This window comes from Protopterus annectens, chromosome 3.part1 (assembly GCF_019279795.1).
Source record: "Protopterus annectens isolate FY-2018-M chromosome 3.part1, PAN1.0, whole genome shotgun sequence".
NCBI lineage: Eukaryota > Metazoa > Chordata > Ceratodontiformes > Protopteridae > Protopterus > Protopterus annectens.
Window position 1 is genome coordinate 1,496,979,192 of NC_056732.1, and position 20,017 is coordinate 1,496,999,208.

At 40.3% G+C, this 20,017-nt stretch overlaps 1 protein-coding gene across 1 annotated transcript in view; it reads right to left on the minus strand.

Moving 5' to 3' along the window:
• Nucleotides 1-20,017, minus strand: part of ACAA1 (acetyl-CoA acyltransferase 1) — a 353,926-nt gene that overhangs the window by 308,871 nt on the left and 25,038 nt on the right. The window contains exon 2 of the mRNA XM_044067562.1: nt 6,043-6,136. Coding sequence (XP_043923497.1) covers nt 6,043-6,136 — 94 coding nt within the window. The remainder of the gene's footprint in view (nt 1-6,042; nt 6,137-20,017) is intronic.

The window sequence follows — 20,017 nt, forward strand, 5'->3', positions numbered from 1 at the left end:
TCAGTGTATTTTTTGTCATTTTGCACTAACTCAGAGCATATCTGGGAGTTGCCACCCAGGTTCCTGACATAACTAAAGAAGGCCTTATGATTATCTTAGCATCTTGTGCAATTTTTCTTTCAAAGCTGGCCTTAGATGATTTTATGAGGGATCGTAGTTTCTTGCTAGTACTGATCAGAGATGCCTTCCCTTTTTGGGATTTTGCTCGATCATGTAGTAGCTTCCTCCTTCTGTTGTATAGCTTATTTATGGCTGGGGTCCACCAGACAGGTCTCCTGCCTTTGGTGGAGTGAGTCTTGGTTTTATTTGTGATAGCACGATCCATGCATTCCTGTAGGTGTCCACAGAATGTGTTTGTATAGGATTCTCCAGTTTGGGTCATATTTTCCACTGGCCCGGGGGCTTTGAAAGATTCCACTTTGGTTTTGAGAAGTGTGAAGTTTGCTTTTGAGAAGTTCTTCACCGTGGTTTCCTTGGCTGGGGGTGGGGATGGGATATGATGTCCAGTGAGATTAATTTATAGTCAGATCTTACCAATGATATGGAACATAAGAGTCCCCATGTCGGTGATAATCAGGTCCAATATGTTTTCCCCTCTTGTGGGAGTAGTGACCAATTGTTCCATAGCATTTGAGTTTATAAATTCTAGGAACCATTGGGTGAGGGTGTTGGGGCTTGAGTAGTGCTCCCAGTCTATGTTTGGGTAGTTGAAGTCACCCAATATGATGGTGTTTGGAGAGACCTTCATATTCTCCAGTGTTCTCAGGAAAGCCGAGTGGGGTTCCTGAGCTTGGAAGGGTGGTCTGTAGCAGGCTACAAACTGAAAGGCAGTTTTGCCCACTGTTAGTTGCACATGGATGGTCTCCGATGCTTCGTGCAGTGCCACTAACCTGGAGGTTTGGGTATCTTTGATGAATATGGATACTCCCCCTCCTTTTTCGGTTTGGTCTGAGTTTTGGGGCCGAAAAGCATGGTATGAGGTATAATCTGGTAGTGCTGGGGTGCTCTCGGGAGCCTTGAACCAGGTTTCTATTACTGCACAGATATCGATATTCTCCATACTGAGGAGAGCCTCGAGTGCATGCATCCTGAGGTTTAGACTTCTGGTGTTGAGCAGGATTACCCTTAGTTTCTTTTTCCTTGTGTCGTCTATGGAGGTGGGTTTGTCTTTTGAGCCTTGCCTAAAAAAGTCACTATGGGGGTGGCAAGAGCCTTAGCCAGTAATCGAAAGCCCAGGGGTGACTGGTGCAAGCCGTCCCTAGCGAAGCAATGTGGCTTGTCGAGCATGTCATCCCAGGCTGACAGACACTGGATCCCCTTTGAATGGCACCAATACTTTAGCCAATTGTTAAAATTGATATTTTTTGTCTTTATACTGTGGCATCATTCTTGGTGAGGGTAAGATGCTACTCAAGGTCCGGGTCATACCGGCCTGGTCTACATGATCAGAAAGCTCCTCTATGTCTCTTTTCATGTAGTCCAGGGAGGTACGTCTCAGGTCATTCACACCAGCATGGAGAATGACAATTTGTACTTGGCTTTGGAGTGACCCGAGTGCTTGTGTTATGTGGCGGATCCTGGCACCCGACAGACAGCTTACAGTGACCTTCTCCTTGTTCAGCCTGGTGAGTGGGACGTCAGTGTGTCTGACAATAGAGTCACCTATTACAAGTGTATTAGGTGTGTTGTTTAGCCTTAAGGGCTGTGACTGTGTGGCACACTGACTTTGTGAACTATGTGATACGTGGTTATTGTGTGGGGTAGCGGTTGCTTGGAAGTCTGCTTTGGAGGTCGCTACTGCTTGGGCAGATTTTTATTTAGAGCCACCGAGTATGTTTTTGTGCGTTGGTTTGCTGTTGCGATAGGTCTTTGTGAGACTGGATTTGTGGTGTGTGGTTACCTTCTCCTCCTGACTGACTGCGCCAGTACTGGATTGAGAGAGCTCAGCCTCCAGTTTGGCTATATAGTTGCATCTCTCCCATATATTTGAGCTTGTTGGGAGGAGGAGAGGGCGGTCTGTGTACATAAGGCAGTTGTAACATTGCCTCAAGATTCCCAGATTCACCAGCTGGACTGGAGAGTAAAGCCGAAACTGACTTTTGGACATGCCAGAATAGTATAAGGAACTACTTTTTGACTGATCAAAAAGGACCAATAGGGAGCCAAGTACTTAAAGAGAGTATAAGAGGGTGTAGTGCTTTAGTTTATTAGTGCTTACTTATAAGATTACTTATACAAGCAACTGCAGGGCTTTAGAATGAAAATAGAGTGCTTACTTTGAGATTTAGAACAGTTCTAAGGGAAAAAGTGAAGAGCAGACTTTCTGGAGCCGGGAATAAGCGGCACTGCCCGATGCGCTATGCGCAAAATCGTGCAAAGCCATCAGGGCTGAGACCACTCCTCCAGGGACAGATAGGCTGCTCAAAGCTCCCCACTCTCACTGGTGAGCAGAGAAGCTTCCCCCTATCCAAGTAAGGATATGGGCAACACAAGAAGCTATACCGCAGTCCGGAATTCATCAAAACCTGAAATCTGGACTAATCTATTTCAGCAAAGGCAGAAAAAGAGAATATTTTTTTTTTGTTTTTTTAGGAAACAGCAGAAAAACACAGAAAACACTGTAAATGCTATAAACAGGCTAGCACACTTTAGTATGTAGCCTACAACAGTTATACAATACAAAAACAACTTAAATTGATAAAACAAGTGCAAAAACTGTAAAAAGCAGAAGGCAAATGCAATTTAAACTTTTTAAAGCACAGATCAGTTAGAAATTCGCTTTTTAGGTGGGAAAAGGCAGTCGGAGCAAAAAACAGAGAAAAAAATACTTAAATCTGGAAAAGTCTCTCTTGGGTCTCTCTGTTGCCTGTATCACTCTGTAGGACACCACGAGGAGCTGTGCGGAGTTGTATACAATAACAAACTTTTTAAATCACAGATTCGCTAAATAACTGGCGTTTTAGGCAGAATTAGTTAAGACAGCAAGAAAAGCAGAAAAGTGATACTTAAAATCACTCCAAAGTCACTCTTTTGTCTCTCTGCTGTTGTAGACTCTGCAGAACACCTGGAAGGCACTTGCTGAGCAGAACACAAAGCGTAAAAACTGTGCAAATGAGGTTTTTATAGCAGGGAAGTGACAGAGATAGAAATTAGCCCAAAATGGCCAATAAACTACTGGGCTGAAACCACTCCTCCAGGGATAGATAGGCATGTACCTCTCCAAACACCTGCATCAATTGGAAAGGCCATAGAAATACCTCACAAAGACAATCCATGGCCTCCAACACCTGCCCTAGGCAGACAGGCTCAAATCACTAATCACTCTACTCAGTATTGTACAGACTGCTCAGAGGTGGTCTGTGTCTCGCCTACAAGGCAATAGCGGACCCTGCCCTACTAGAGATGCTCCACAGCTGTAAGTCTAGCTCCTCACGCATTACCTACTTGAAAGACCTATATCTAATATGCGACATAAAAAAAACCTGCTGGAGAGACAGGTGCATCTCCCAGAGGCTGCCCAGTCTCTGGAACAGACTTCCCATACATGTCAAACAGAGTACCTCGCTGACCATCTTCAAGTGCAACCTAAAGGAGTGGATGGGAAACCACAAATTTGTTCCCAGGGTTCCACCTTTATCCCTCACTTGACAGGGGAGACAGGTGCTGACTGAGGTTTCTTTTTTGGGAATAAACTCTTGGCTAGGCTTGAAAGGGCCCCAAGGCCATTAGCCTGGTAACCTCCTATGATCCTATGAATTTTAATCATGCTCTGACTTGGGAATGGGGTCCATTCCCATCAATGTATCAGAAACCTAAAAGACTTGGAAAAATTAAACTGAGAAAGGTGGGTCCGACAGACAAGGGATCCAAATGGAAAAATAATGAAATCAGCAAGAAAAGAGTAGTACTGTTAGAATTTAACATCCTCAAGTCTTGGTGAGTATCTTCTAGTGGTGGACCAGGTTTTCACAAAATCTCACCAAGATGACCTGATATATACATTGTATCTTATATAGCATATATCATGGAGAGAGGTAGGTTAAAAAATAAGAGAGAGCTGGGTGCACAAGTCCCAGGATAAAAAAGTGCCCAATCCTGGTGTGCACACTGAAGTCAAGACTAGAAAAGATGGCAGTGTAGAATACTCAATACACAAACATTCCTACAATGGGGTTAGGCCAGGCTCAAGGGGAGTATGCTCCACCTTGCTGTAGAAGGAAGTAGTAGTCAGCAAAAAACACAAAAACTGACTAGCAAAAAAAAAGTCATAAATATGACAGAGAGGACTATTTAGGATAAAGACAAAATTACGTCCTGTTAATTTTACGCAAGAAGTCCAGAATTTCCAGATATAAGCTATTCAGAAAGTATAGGACAGAAATCAGAGAAAAGAAAAATCTCGTACAAGAAAAAAAGTGTTAAAAGCTTCAAATGTAAATTTGCATTAATTAATGCAACAGATCAACAAAAAGCATTACATAGACAAAACCCAGAGTTTTCTGAAAGAAAAGTGATCTGATATAGTGAAATATTTATGCTAAGGAGAAAGCCAAAACTATTCAACACAAAAAACAGGTCCACAGATATTTGAAGACAAATACAGGCAAAGACACCCAGATAAGAAAACATTTCACAACACAAAAATAACACAAAGGGTGAATGTAGAACAGAAGGTTAATAAGGTAGAAGTTAGAGAAATAGAATACCTACAAAGTGAAGGATTTAATGCAGACAGTACAACACATGTACTGTCACAGCATGATGGAACAATGAGTCCCCAAGTTAAGGAGAAAGAAGTGGAGCAGGTATCACCTGATGACTTGCCATATGATGATGTGCTGCAGCCTTCAGTAGGAAAGCAGTACAAAAGTTCAGCTGGAGCTGCACAGCAAGGGAAGGAGCAAGAAACAGTGGCATCACTGACACAGGCAATGCTGTGGAGTGATGGGCCAATGAGTTACCATATGAAGGAGCAGCAAATGATGTAGGATGCAGCTGAAGAGGATACGCCACAGGAAGACATTCTAGAACGTTCTGTAGAATACCCACAGGAAATAGAAAGCAAAGAATGTGCTTTCAGTTTAGAATCTAAGGGAAGAGTTGCTTGATTTAATAGCGATGGATAGACATACTAAGATTAATAAAAGAAACAGATTACAGAAAGTAAATGAGACCCACAATGTTAGAAGTCTGACAAAATAAATGAATACAATAAGCAATACTATTAACAGAAATGCATGTGATATAACAGAAGTAAACAGAATATATTACTGTCTAGCTACTTTAATCACAGACGTTAAGTCTTAACTGCAAGAACATAAGAACAATGAGGGAAAGGAAAGGAAAATGTCATCAGTGTGAAGCATCAAACAGCGAAAACTATAACGCAATTGATACAAGAAGTGCCACTGTCAGAAAACACACAGATCAACAAAATACTTAGAAAAATAGATGCAGTAACAGACCACTCAGAAGGAGCACAATGTGGGTGCTGTGAAGAACATCTTTTGCTAACATCACAAATTGCAACAAATACTAATTTCATGAATTTTAATTATACTTGAATTTAGCAATGGGGTCCTTTCCAGTCATGGTATTAGAAACCCAAAATATTTCATGAAATTAAAGCAAGAAAACTCCCCCTTTTATAAGTTTAAAGATGGAGCAGAAAGGGCTGCTGCATTTTTTATAATTATCTAAAACTTAAAGTTTTTTTTTATATGTACACATCTGTTTGATAATGGACTGAAATATTTTAAATCGACAGTTTAACCATCCAGGGTGCTTAAATCACATAATTAACCAGACAGAATAATTTTAATAATGCAAAGCATCAAATAACCAAATAAAAAAAGGGAAAAAGTCTTCCCTGCTGGCTTTCCACATAAAATCAAAAGCTATAGCTAAATCAATTTTTGCATTAATATGAGTGACTCATCTGAACCTGAAATGGATGCAGAGCTGAAGACAACAGTTTTGTTTTTTCATTAAATAGCTGTGAACAGTTGCTATCCAAGACTGCAATTAATTGATAAAACTTGCCAACACAGATATCGCCAAGGCTTGCTGGATTGAGGTCAACATCTTTCAAGACAGCAGTTATCACAGCAGAAAGTAATTCATCAGGGGTTGTGTTCTGAAAACAAAAGAAAATTTGATGTCAAAGCCAGGAAAGGCCAGTATCTGAACTTTTCCATGCATTTACACGTTACATAACTGGAACATTGCAACAAGTGGCATGAGGCTCCCTAGATACAGCCCACTACAATAAACGGGGCTCAGTCTTGCACTCTTTTTAAAAGGCTTGCTAGGGCTTAAAGGAAGAGCAATCAATAACAGCACTTTTTGTTATTCTCCACAAAGCATTAGTAAGGCATTGAAAAGATGTAAACTGGCAAGTGTTAAAATTCAAGTGCCCCCATGCCAGACCTACCTAAATACTATACTAGCTCATGCAGCCTTGAGCAATAAAAAGTAACGGTAAGGCTGATGTTTTTTAACCATGCAGTGCAAACATTAATATTTAAACATAGAAAGGTAACGTTTGACAAAGTCTCTAAAAGCCAGAAAGAGGCATTTTCTTTAAAACCACAACTGTACAGATTACTCTGAGATGGTGGTCAAATAAAAATCACTCGGAAAGATACAATTGCATTATTTTGTATGGACTTCTTTTGAGATTTAATTTAACTAGAATGATGCACGGCATTTTTCTTTCTTTAACAATGGAGGCTTTAGCCATTTAAGAATAGAAACACATTAAGCAGACAGCCAAAATGACATTACCTCTTGTGAGCTACATTGGCAATTTGTGAAAATGCACTGCAGTAACACTGTATGCAGTAAACATCATTAAATAAGTAAATGTCATATGCCATGCCACAGCTATAAAATTATCTATGGAAAAAGATTGAGTTCCCTTATAATTTTTACATAAACAGATGAGCTTATTGGTTAAAAACAATCTTTTCTACATATCTCCAATGCTGAGATAAAGGCACAATGACAATAACGCTTAATGTGTAAACTGTACATCGTCACCCTACCAGAGAAAGAATGTTTTTCAATAAGGTTGTTAATATGCAGATATCACCCAATAAAACACAAGCCCACCACTTTACGGCAGCATATTAAGCTATTGTGAAGCAGGGACTGAGAAACTGCAAACTGCCACCACTTTTACACTCATTAAATATATCTTTGTTGTTTAGCAAGTGTAAATTAAAAATAAAATGTAAATAAATCAAAAAAGTAAAGTGTGTGTGAGATAGAGAGAAAGAGACAGAAACAAAGTGAGCAAGCAAGAGAGACAAACACACACACGTGAGAAAGCATACCTTTCAACTTCTTTGATCAAGAAATCCTGATAAAGCCAAGAAAAAGAGGGAAAAGATTTAGAACCGGGGCAATTTGTAATTATAACTCCAATTCATTGAATAAATTCATCGAGAGGTTTTCCATCAAGCATGCATTTTCTGAGCAATTAGAAGTATGAAATTATAATAATGTTTCACTGACTGATAATCTTCAATGGTTTACCCGAAAAATCATACATTTTGAAAGGACAAGGCACAAATAAGGATACTTACGAGGCATGGAGAGAGGGTAGCAATGCTTTACATAGTATGATTGTTTTTCAGTCATTTGATCACAATGAGTGATCTAAAGTGTGCTCAGTCAAGAAAGCACCTGTAATTGCTATATATATATATATATATATATATATATATATATATATAGATATATATATATAGATATATATATATATATATATATATATATATATATATATATAGATATATAGATATATATATATGTGTGTGTACTTGCAAGTATAATGTAACAGGACACAAGTAATAAAACAAAGCAAAATCATAAGAATGGTACAAGCTACTAATTAACAGATGGAATGAGATGGAGAATACAAATTGCTATATTGCTATATACAATATACGATCCATACTAAAACCAAGTAAAATGAGGAACCATACCAACCAGTGAAACAATTCATCCAAGCCAAAAATCCTGGAGTGGAACCTTCTGGTCAAGATAGCAGACTAAGTACATACAATGAAAGAAATATCCATTTCTTTACATTGGTAAACAAAATGTATGCATAAAACAATATATGTGAGTGAACTGAAGGACTGCACTAGCAAAAATGTTTCCCAGAGTTTAATTTCTTGTGAGAACTCACAGTTCTAAGGCAGAAAACCTTTGAAGGAAAAGAGAAAAAACCTAATACTCAACTACCATAAAGCTACCATGTATTGTCAGCAATCATAGTGGCTGAACCAGCCCTACAGTGAACAGAAAGTGGGTAAGCGCATTCAGTTTGGACTCCTACATTACATAATGCAGCACAGCTTGCCAAGCTCAGCTCTAAACTTTCACAGTATGTGGACTAATTCTACATTAATATTTAGTGACTTCCAAAGAGCAAGAAAAAAAAAAACAATTTGGATATTCAGGTTTCTTGAAAAAAAACACAGAAGTAACTGCCTGCTTTACATGGTTTGCTACATGACCAGCCTGACATAGGAATGAATCCATTTCAAAAGGCATCACCATGTATTTGACATACCGCAGGAGACTATCAGGCAATCCCAAGCAAAACAAAGACTCTTTGTACCAAAGGCAAGCGTCCAGTCTGGTGGACCCCAGCCATAAACAAACTCTACAACAAAAGGAGAAAGCTACTACAAGATAAGAGCAAAATCCTTAAAAGGTAAGACACCGCTGATCACTATAAGTAAAAAGCTAAGAGCTCTCATAAAATCATCCAAAGCTAATTTTGAGAAAAAAATAGCTAAGGACTCTAAAGACATCCATAAGGCATTCTTTAGCTATGTCAGAAACCTAGGAGGAAACTCCCAGATATGCTCAGAATTAGTTCAAATGATGTGAAGATTACTGATCCTACAGACATTGCCAACATACTGGCTGACAGGTTCAGTGCAAACTTCTCCCCCCCCACTAAAGGAGAGATATCTATTCCAAATGATTGTAGCCCCCCAAACATCTCTAACGCCCAGGTGAGAACTGCTCTCTCCAAGGCAAAGAACACAGCATCCATGGGACCTGATGGTGTCCCCGGCTGTGTGCTCCATGAACTCAACGAGGAATTAAACCCACAGTTAGGACAGCTGTTTAATCTTAGTCTCACCTCCGGATCGCACTCAGGAGTGGCGCACAGCGACTGTGGTCCCACTCCACAAAGGCGGTGCCTCCACCGACCCTGGAAATTACCGTCCCATTAGCTTGACAAGCCTTATCTGCAAAGCCATGGAGAGGATCATAATGGATCTCATAAATAAAGACATAGGGAACTTGCAGACTTTGGATCCAACCCAGTTTGGCTTTGTCAAAGGCAGATCATGCCTTTTAAACTTGGTTGACTTTTTTGAAACAGTCACCAAGGCCACTGACGAGGGAAAGGCAGTCCATACAGCCTACCTAGACCTGGCGAAGGCTTTTGATACAATACCTCACTGGGTATCATTGAAAAACTCATCAACTTAAATGTAAACCCATACATTACAAGATGGGTTGCAAACTGGCTGAGTGACAGAACCCACAGGGTCAGAGTTGCTGGCGCCATGTCAGACTCAAAGCCTGTCACAAGTGGTGTCCCACAGGGCTCAGTCCTGGGCCCACTCTTGTTTGGCATCTACTTTTCTGAAGTACAAGCAAACACAGGAGGGTTATGGCTGACAAAGTTTGCAGATGACTGCAAACTGGGCGCCGTAGTTGAAAACACATCCAACACAGATATCCTTCAGAAGGGTCTCACAGAAACGGATAACTGGTGCCAGAGCCATGGCCTAAGGTTAAATGCCAAGAAATGCATAGTCATACCCTTCGGGAAAAATAAGGTTACCCCTAGCTACCATATAGTTGGCAATCCCCTGAACACAGAAGAAGTTATTAGGGACCTGGGAACCCAGGTTGACAGTAGCCTTTCATTCGACACTCATATTGCTAAATTAGTTAGGAAGACCTTCTACATTGCCCACCTTATCATGAAGGGATTCACATCTAGATCAAGGAAGTCATAGTCTCCTATGCTCATCACTCATCAGACCAATGATCGAGTACAATGCCCCATTCGGAATGTATCTGACCCGACACTTGCAGCAGCTGGAGAGGCCACAAAGTTCCTCACCAAAAGGATAAAGGGTCTCAAAAATCTGTCTTATGCTGCCCAACTGAAAGAACTCCAGTTATATTCAGTTGCTTACCGCTTGCTCAGAGGTGACCTATGCCTGACATACAAGGCCATGTCAAACCCAGATTTGATGAACATGCTTCATCTCAAAAATCTAGATCCCTCAGAGCCACAAGGGCGGAGACTTAAACCTCGACACGGTTATTAATAGGACGTGCTGGAGGGATAGATTCATCACCCAAAGACTCCCTATGCTGTGGAACAAAATCCCGGTTTATGTGAGGCAGAGCACCTCGCTGGCCTTGTTCAAGAGGAATCTTGACCAATGGATGGGAGATCGCAGATACACCCCAGGGGTTACCTCAGTGTCACTGCTCGACAGAGGCACAGCAAAATAATGGGCATAGTTTCTCCAAACTAAAGGGGTGGCGTAAGCCACAAAACTATGGGCTAGGCTTATAAATGCCCTCGGGCAGATAGCCTAGTATGAACCTATGAACCTATAACCACCCAGGCATACTACAATAAGGTTTTCAAGGTGTTTGACTACAAAGAAATCTTGAACCTCCTCTGGAAGTCCAGTAAAAGAGCTGAATTAGCAACACCACAAGATTACTGGTAAAGTGCACTACTCCTTTGATAACATCTGCAGAATTAATAAATGTATTAATGCTTTCAAGTTATATACAGAGAAAAAATGAACCTTAAAAATACTCTGTCCTGCTATTCTAAAAGTCTTCTTTTTCATCTACTGACTAAGTTCATAGGAGGTTACTAGGCTATTGGCCTTAGGGCCTTTATAAACCTACCCATGTTATACCCTTGTTCCTTTACTGACCAAGTCGTATGGACTATATTTGCAGCGTGAGTTTATGATCAGCACCAACTACCCTTATGCAAGAGGGACATAGGTGGCACCACCTGAGTAAATTTACGGTCTCCCATCTGGTTGTCTATGTTATGCTTAAATAGGGTCATTGAGGAGCTTTGTTTCATGTAAATTGGGAGTTTGTTCCAGAGGAGTGGCAATCTCTGGGAGACATATATGTCTCTCCAGCATGCCCTGTTAATGTTGCAGGTTAGGTTAAGATCCCTAGAGCAAGTGAATCTTGTTCCACTTGACTTGCGGATGAGCAGCATTTCCATTATGGCAGATGTGAAGACTGGTAGAGATGGGTGAAGGCTGCCAGCCTAGCCAGATAGAATTGTGAAGATAATTCTATCATTTGTAAATATGAATGTTGAACTACAAGGTTGTTTTTTTTTAACGAAAGAATATGCTGTGAAATGTGGGAACATTGCCCCCTGCTGTAAAGAAAGCTAGGTCAATCATTTCTTGTTGGTCCTTTGAAATTAAAATTATTTCATGACTGCCTTTTATGTTTACAATTTGGCGGCTGGGCCAGATGAAGGCTTCCTGCCTATTGTTTTAAGGCTAAAGTTAATGACCAGAATTTACATGTGAAATGTGCTTTATTACTCTGGTTTCTGCCCAAGTGTAAAAAAATGTAAATGCAGTTTCTGTCAGCCTGGGAACACCAGGAAAGTATGAAATGATGTAATGTTTTATCAGAACTGCAGTTTCAATTTAAAGAAAGAGAATCAGAAGGCATTAAGCATTTTTGTCTTGATCATCCAACTCACAGTACTGCCTTGCTCTATGTAAGTAAGTTATTTTAGAAGTGTGTTTTCTTGTAGAAATAAAACTACTATAGCGAGAAACAAACAAGAGCGGTATCCAAGGAGTAAGATCAAATAAAATACAGTTTTATTAGCACTTTCGGAGGGGTCAGTGCCTCTCCTTCTTCAGACAAATTATAAGCCAATTAGTCAACCTTATATAATCAAACAAGTAAGACTAATTAATTAATTAAATCATTAAAAACACTTTTGTCATTCTTTTAAAAGAGGAAATGTTGCTCCTATAAAGAAGTGCGTGTGTGAAGCAATTTTAAAAGGCAACATCTTCTATAAAGTTAAACAAAAGTAAAAAGTGTATAATACCTATTATAAAAATATATATATATAAAAAAATATATAAATGTACACATATATATATATATATATATATATGTGTGTGTGTGTGTGTGTGTGTACAAGTATATCCTCTATGCTAATCAATAACATTTTATTGCAAAACAGACTAATAGTTAAAATTTATATAAAAAATTAAGATGTTTTACATCATATAAAGGTAAGAGGTTGTAAATTCCAGTATTTTTAGCGTACAACCACCTTGAAGTAAAAACCTGTTAAAGAGATATGATAAATGTATTTACTACCTACTCGAAATGTACACATAAGAACCTTGTTATAATAGCAATGTGTTGTAAGCGAAAACAACCAATAACATGATGTCTGTTACAAAGTATATTAACTATGCCTTCTGTAAATAGCCACTTATAGTGTATAAATACTACATTGTAACCAAAGAGAAACTTTTTAAATTGTTAGAATAGATGCATATAAATATAAATACTCTTAACATCTTATGAGTAAATATATATACACAGAAACCTAATCTTATATTATAACATTTTGCCATGTTTAACATAGTAAGAAAATTATAAATGTATTGATGTAATATTTAATATTCTGATGTCATATTGGAATACACATTAATCTTAGTGAAAGAAGAAGCAAACTACCTTCTCAGGACTAAATACTTCAAAATACATTTTATAGAGACATACTCATTAAGGCCTGGAAACATGTGGGCCGCTGTTCTAATTTGCCACATAATCTCATCTATTTCCAGTTGTAGTTGCCAAGGCCCCCCTCTTTCATCAATTAGTCTTTGCTGTAGTATAGTAAATTTGAACCTATGATCAGGATATTCAATGGTGTGCCTAGCTAGGGCATTAGTTGTCTCTTTTCTAGAAATGGCATATTGGTGTTCGTATATGCGCTGCTTGATCTTCCTTTCGGTTTTACCGATGTAAAACGCTGCACATTTATCACAACAAGCTGAATAAATCACACCCTTAGTTTCACAATTATACTTGCCATTAACCTTATATGTCTTCTCTCTAATGGTGACCTTAGAATCAATACTCAAGTATCTACACTGTTGGCATGAGCCACATCTAAACATTCCATGGTTCCTACCATGTAGATTATTATTCTTTCTTTCCAATAAAACTTTGAGATTAGCTCCTTTTCTACAAGTTATTTTAGGCTTACCTCCTACAATTCTGAGGAGCCCACTATCCTCAATTATTAAGGACCAATTTTTGTTTAGCATATCCCTTATTCTAAGGTGGTCTAAAGAGCAAGTACAAAGAAAGCTAGTTTTAAAGTTATATTCCCTGTTAGTGACGGCCAAATTGTGTTGATTATCAATGTTTTCAACAATTTGGTCTGTATTACTCTGCAAAAGGGGCTTAAAATGGCCTATATTTCATGTATAAGTAACTTCCAAGACAATATTAGCCACCATAGGTTCAGGGTAGCCTCTATTAATAAACATAGAGGCCAAAAGGTTACATTCCTCTACAAAATCAGACTCATCAGATACCATTCTAGCTGCCCTTACCATCTGCCCTTTTACAACAGCTCTTTTTTGATGGTAAGGGCGGCTACTGGTAAAATGCAGGAAGGAATTGGAGTAAGTAGGTTTTCTGTAAATTATGCTTTTATATCTGGAATTTATTGTGTCCTTAAACAGGTTAATATCAAGTTATTACTGGTGTCATGTATACTGTAGGTAAATTCAAAAAAAATCAGTCATTTGTGATATGCTAGTAATGAAAGTCGGAACTAAGGCTTTCGGTCCCTTCCAAATCAGGAACATGTCGTCTTGGTATCTAGTATACCAAGCGACATTATCCTGAAATAAAGTGTTGTGAAATAATAGGGTGTTTTCCCAATGGGCCATTATGCAATTAGCGAAGCTACCTCCGCAGGGTAACCCCATTGCAATCCCAGTTTTCTGCAGGTATAACTGCCCATTAAAGACCACATAATTATTGTTTAGGACAATCTCCAGTAGAGTTTCAACCAAATAAAAATAGTTTTCTCATCAATATGTCTAAATGTCAAAAAATCTCTTATCCATTCAAGCCCTAAGCCTTGAGGTATTATGGTGTATAAATCCTTTACATCAATTGTGAGAAAACAAAATTCTTGCTGGAAATGTAGTTTACTTATATTGTTGAGAAAACTCCACGGGTCCTTACAGATCTGGGGCTCTTGTTCTACAAGGGGCCTTAAGATGCTATCTATGTATTTGGCGCATGCATATGTCACGGACCCTCATCCATCCACAATGGGTCTAAAAGGGGGATCAGTGCATCTCTTGTGGATTTTAGGTGTCCCAAACAAGGCTGGTATTCTAGGAGCAATCATAGTTAAGTATTGATGCAGATCCAAGTCACAAGTTCCTTCTAAAAAAAGGTCATCCAGTATAGTTGTTATTCTTTTATAGGCTATATTCAGTTCCATTAATACTAGCTTGTATGTAAGCCCTAGTAGTCAGATGTTTATTCATACTTTCAATGTATGAAGTCTGGTCCATGAAGACCAGCCCTCCCCCTTTATCGGGTTTCTGATGTTGACAACGTTCTACAAGATGAGAATAATAGTTTCATAAATGGAGAATCTAGCACTCATGCAGAGGAACCTCAACCACTGCGTCGGAGTGAGAGACTTAACAACAACAATAATAGCAATGGTCATAATAGTCATCAGACCTCCCACCAGCAAGGGGCTTCAAATAACAACAATAACCGGCCCAGTACCAGTAACCAACAGGGTTTTCAGAAGAATCAGAATGGTCAATACATGAACCGCAAGACCAACAGGAATCAGGATCAGCCGAGGAACAGATGGAACCAATGCAGGAGATGACCAGATATCACCTTAGAGATCCCCAAATACTAATCAGTTCTGGGGGGACTTCAAGATATATAACTATACTGTCCTAACCATTACTCAAGATATGGTGGACTTTTTTTCCAAAGGTTTGTCCTTTGTCCCCGACATGAACATGGACATTGTTAAAACTATAATGGACTTGAAATTATTTGTGCGTAAATTAAATTTGAATGCTCTAATGGGTGGGAAGTCCACTTTAACTCCCTCAGGGTTTCAAGCCTCTTTAATCCACCTTTACACACGTTTAAGTTCCTTTGAAAAAATATGTGAGATGAAAGATGGACCTAAGAGCCATCGCTAATGACAAAAACACTAAAAGGAACATTAACATTAATATCACAAGAAATGAGCGTGAAGTTTTGAACTTATTGCATGAGTGTAACATTAGGGTTATGAAACCCGATAAAGGGGGAGGGCTGGTCTTCATGGACCAGACTACATACACTGAAAGTATGACTAAACATCCGACTACTAGGGCTTACATACAAGCTAGTATTATTGAACTGAATATAGCCTATAAAAGAATAACAACTATACTGGATGACCTTTTTTTAGAAGGAATTTGTGACTTGGATCTGCATCAATACTTAACTATGATTGCTCCTAGAATACCAGCCTTGTTTGGGACACCTAAAATCCACAACAGATGCACTGAGCCCCCTTTTAGACACATTGTGGACGGACGAGGGTCTGTGAGATATGCATGCGCCAAATACATAGATAGCGTCTTAAGGCCCCTTGTAGAACAAGAGCCCCAGATCTGTAAGGACTCGTGGAGTTTTCTCAACCATATAAGTAAACTACATTTCCAGCAAGAATTTTGTTTTCTCACAATTGATGTAAAGGATTTATACACTGTAATACCTCAAGGCTTAGGGCTTGAATGGATAAGAGATTTTTTTGACATTTAGACATATTGATGAGAAAACTATTTATTTGGTTGAAACTCTACTGGAGATTGTCCTAACCAATAATTATATGGTCTTTAATGGGCAGTTATACCTGCAGAAAACTGGGGTTGCAATGGGGTCACCCTGCGGAGGTAGCTTCGCTAATTGCATAATGACCCATTGGGAAAACACCCTATTATTTCACAACGCTTTATTTCAGGATAATGTCGCTTGGTATACTAGATACCAAGATGACATGTTCCTGATTTGGAAGGGACCGAAAGTTTGTTTGTTTGTTAAATTTAACTGTTGAGGCTGCCCACTAAAGTGTGCTAGCCTGTGTAACTGATTTATTACTGTTTCCTGCATTTCTGTGTGCTTTCTATCTCAAAAACAAACAAAAAAAAAAAATCCTTGTTTTCCCGCCTCTCCTCAACTAGTTTAGACCAGTATACAGGCTTTGCTGTATTCTGGGCTGTGGTGTAGTTCCTGTGTTGTCCATTGCCTTACTTGGATAGAAGGAAGTTTCTTTGCTCACCAGTGGGAGTGGGGAGCCTTGAGCAGCCTATCTGTCCCTGAAGGAGTGACCTCAGCACAAGAGCTTGTAGTAATTGGTTGTTTTGGACCATTTCTAGCTCTTTTGTAGTTCCCTGTTTAAAATCTGCGTTTGCATGGCTTTGCGAGATTGTGCATATAGCCCAGCGTGGGTTAAACTTTTTCTGGCTCCGCCAAGTCTGCTCTTCAAATTTTCCCTTAAGAAAGCTCTACTCTTATAATAAATCAGTCTACTCGCTTTATTATAAGCCTAGCACTTGTTCTCAAAGCCTCTCTTCTAAGTAAGCACTCTCAAACTAAAGTAAGCACTACATCCATCTACCACCCCTGTGAGTACCCACTTCCCTTAAAGGCACAGCACTCCCTTATAATATTCAAGTATGTCGAGTGGCAGATTACTAGCATCCTCGCTGGTTAATCTGGGAACCTTGAGACAATGCTACAATTGTCTCATGTACACAGACAACCCTCTCCTCCTCCCAACAAACACAAATACATGTGAGAGATGCATCTATATAGCCAAACTGGAGGCTGAACTCTCTCATCTCAGGACTGGCAATACCAGACAGGAGGAGATGGTAACCACACACACAGCAATCCCAGTCCCACATAGACCTACCACAACTGCAAACCAAACACATAATAACACAAAGACATACTCGGAACAAAACAACAGAGGCTCCCAAAGCAGACACCCGAAAATCCACCACCTCAAAACATAACACATGCAACACATACTTCAATAAATCAATCAGTGTGTCAAACAAACAATCACAGCCCTTAAGGCCAAACACTATGCCTGATACACTAGTAATAGGTGACTCTATAGTCAGAAACACTGACGTTCCGCTTACCAGGCTGAACAAGGAGAGGGTAAGGGTGAACTGCCTATCGGGAGCTAGGATCCACCACGTAACACACACACTCAGGTCACTCCAAAGCAAGTACAAATAGGACTCAGTCATTGTCCATGCCGGCGTGAATGACCTGAGACGTACCTCCCTGGACTACATGAAAAGAGACAGAGGAGCTCTCTGATTATGTAGCCCAGGCTGGTATGACCCTGACCAGCATCTTGCCCTCACCAAGAATGATGCCACAATACAAAGACAAGATGATCAGCTTTAATAATTGGCTCAATTACTGGTGTCATTCTAGGGGGATCCAATGTCTGTCTGCTTGGGATGATATGCTGGACAGGCCACACTGCTTCGCAAGGGATGGCTTGCACCTGTCACCACTGGGCTTCCAGATATTGGCGAAGGCTCTTGCCACCCCCATAGTGCCTTTTTTAGGCAAGGCTCAAAAGACAAACCCACCTCCTTAGAAAACAAAAATGGAAACATTAAGGGTAATGCTGCTCAATGCCAGAAGTCTAAATCTCAAGATGCAGGCTCTCGAAGCACTCCTCAGTATGGAGAACATCGATGTCTGTGCAATAACTGAAACCTGGTTCAAGGCTCCTGAGAGCACCCTAGCGCTACCAGGCTATACCTCGTATCATGCATTCTGGCCCCAAAACTCGGGCCAAACCAAAATGGGAGGGGGAGTGTCCATATTCATCAAGGACACCCACACCTCCAGGTTAGTGGCAACACATGAAGCATCAGAGACCATCCAGGTGCAACTAACTGCAGGCAAAACTGCTACACAACTGGTAGCATGTTACAGACCACCCTCCCAATCTCAGGAACCCCATTCAGCCTTCCTGAAGACATTGGAGGATATGAATGTCTCACCAAACACCATCATATTGGGAGACTTCAACTACCCTAACATAGACTGGGTGCATTATTCTAGCCCTAACACCCTTGCCCAAAGGTTCCTAGAATTCATAAATTCAAATGCAATGGAACAGCTAGTCACCTCTCCCACAAGGGGAGATAATATACTAGACCTGATCATCACAAACATGGGGACAAAGTGCTCCACACCGGAATTATACCCCTCACTAGTGAGATCTGACCACAAACTAATCACCCTGGATATACATATCCCACCTCCACCCCCAACACAAAAAAGACTACAGTGAAAAACTTCTCAAAAGCAGACTTTACACTTCTTAAGACTGAGATGGTATCCTTTAAGCCCACTGGGCCAGTGGAAACCACATCCCACAATGCTGAATCCTTCACAAATGCTTTCTACGGACATCTCCAAGAATGCATGGATCATGCAATCCCAAATAAAACCAAGACCCTCTCCTCCAGGGGCAGGCATCCTGTCTGGTGGATCCCAGCCATAAACAAATTGTATAACAAAAGAAGAAAGCTACTGCACGACAGAGCAAAATCCCATAAAGAGAAGGCATCTCTGATCAGCACTAGTAGAAAGCTACGTTCTCTCATAAAAACATCCAAGGCCAACTTTGACAGAAAAATCGCTATGGACACTAAAGATAACCACAAGGCCTTTTTCTGCTATGTTAGAAACCTGGGCGGAAACCCTCAGATATGCTCAGAGTTAGTTCACAATGAAAAAAATACACTGAACCCACAGATATTGCCAACGTTCTGGCAGACAGGTTCAGTGAAAATTTCACTCCTCCCTCACCCCCAAATGAAAAAATACTTATCCCAGCTGAATGTAACCTCCCTGTCATCTCAGATGCCCAGGTGAGAGCCGCCCTCAGCAAAGCTAAAAACACAGCATCAATGGGACCTGACGGTATCCCCGGTTGCGCTACGTGAAATCCAAGAGGAGCTAAATCCGCACATAAAAATGCTATTTAACCTTAGCCTTACTACAGGATATGTACCTGAACACTGGCATACAGCAACAGTGGTCCCACTCCACAAAGGAGGCACCTCTACAGACCCTGGTAACTACCACCCCATAAGCTTAACCAGCCTGGTCTGCAAAGCTATGGAAAGAATCATTATGGAACTCATAACCAGAGACAGACACTTGATCCCACCCAGTTCGGCTTTGTAAAGGGCAGATCCTGCCTTTTGAACCTGGTTGACTTTTTCGAAAAAGTCACTAGAGCCATTGATGAGGGCAAAGCAGTCCATACAGCCAACCTGGACTTGGCTAAAGCCTTCGACACAATACCCCACTCAGGCATCATAGACAAGCTCAACAGCTTAAATGTAAATCCATATGTCACAAGATGGGTTGCAAACTGGCTAAAGGATAGAACCCATAAAGTCAAAATCGCTGGAGCCATGTCAGACTCAAAGCCAGTCACAAGTGGTGTCCCACAGGGCTCTGTCCTGTGACCCCTCTTGTTCGGCATTTATTTCTCAGATGTGAAAGCAAACATGGGAGGGTTGTGGCTGACAAAGTTTGCAGATGACTGCAAACTAGGCGCCATAGTCGATACACCAGCTGACATGTACATCCTACAGAAAGGCCTCACTGAAACGGACAACTGGTGCCAGAGTCATGGCCTTAAACTAAATGCCAAAAAATGTATAATCATCCCCTTTGGAAAAAACAAAAGTACCCACAAATTATCACAGACAGTAACCCACTGAGTACGGAAAAAGTAATCAGAGACCTGGGGACCCAAGTCGATGGTGACCTC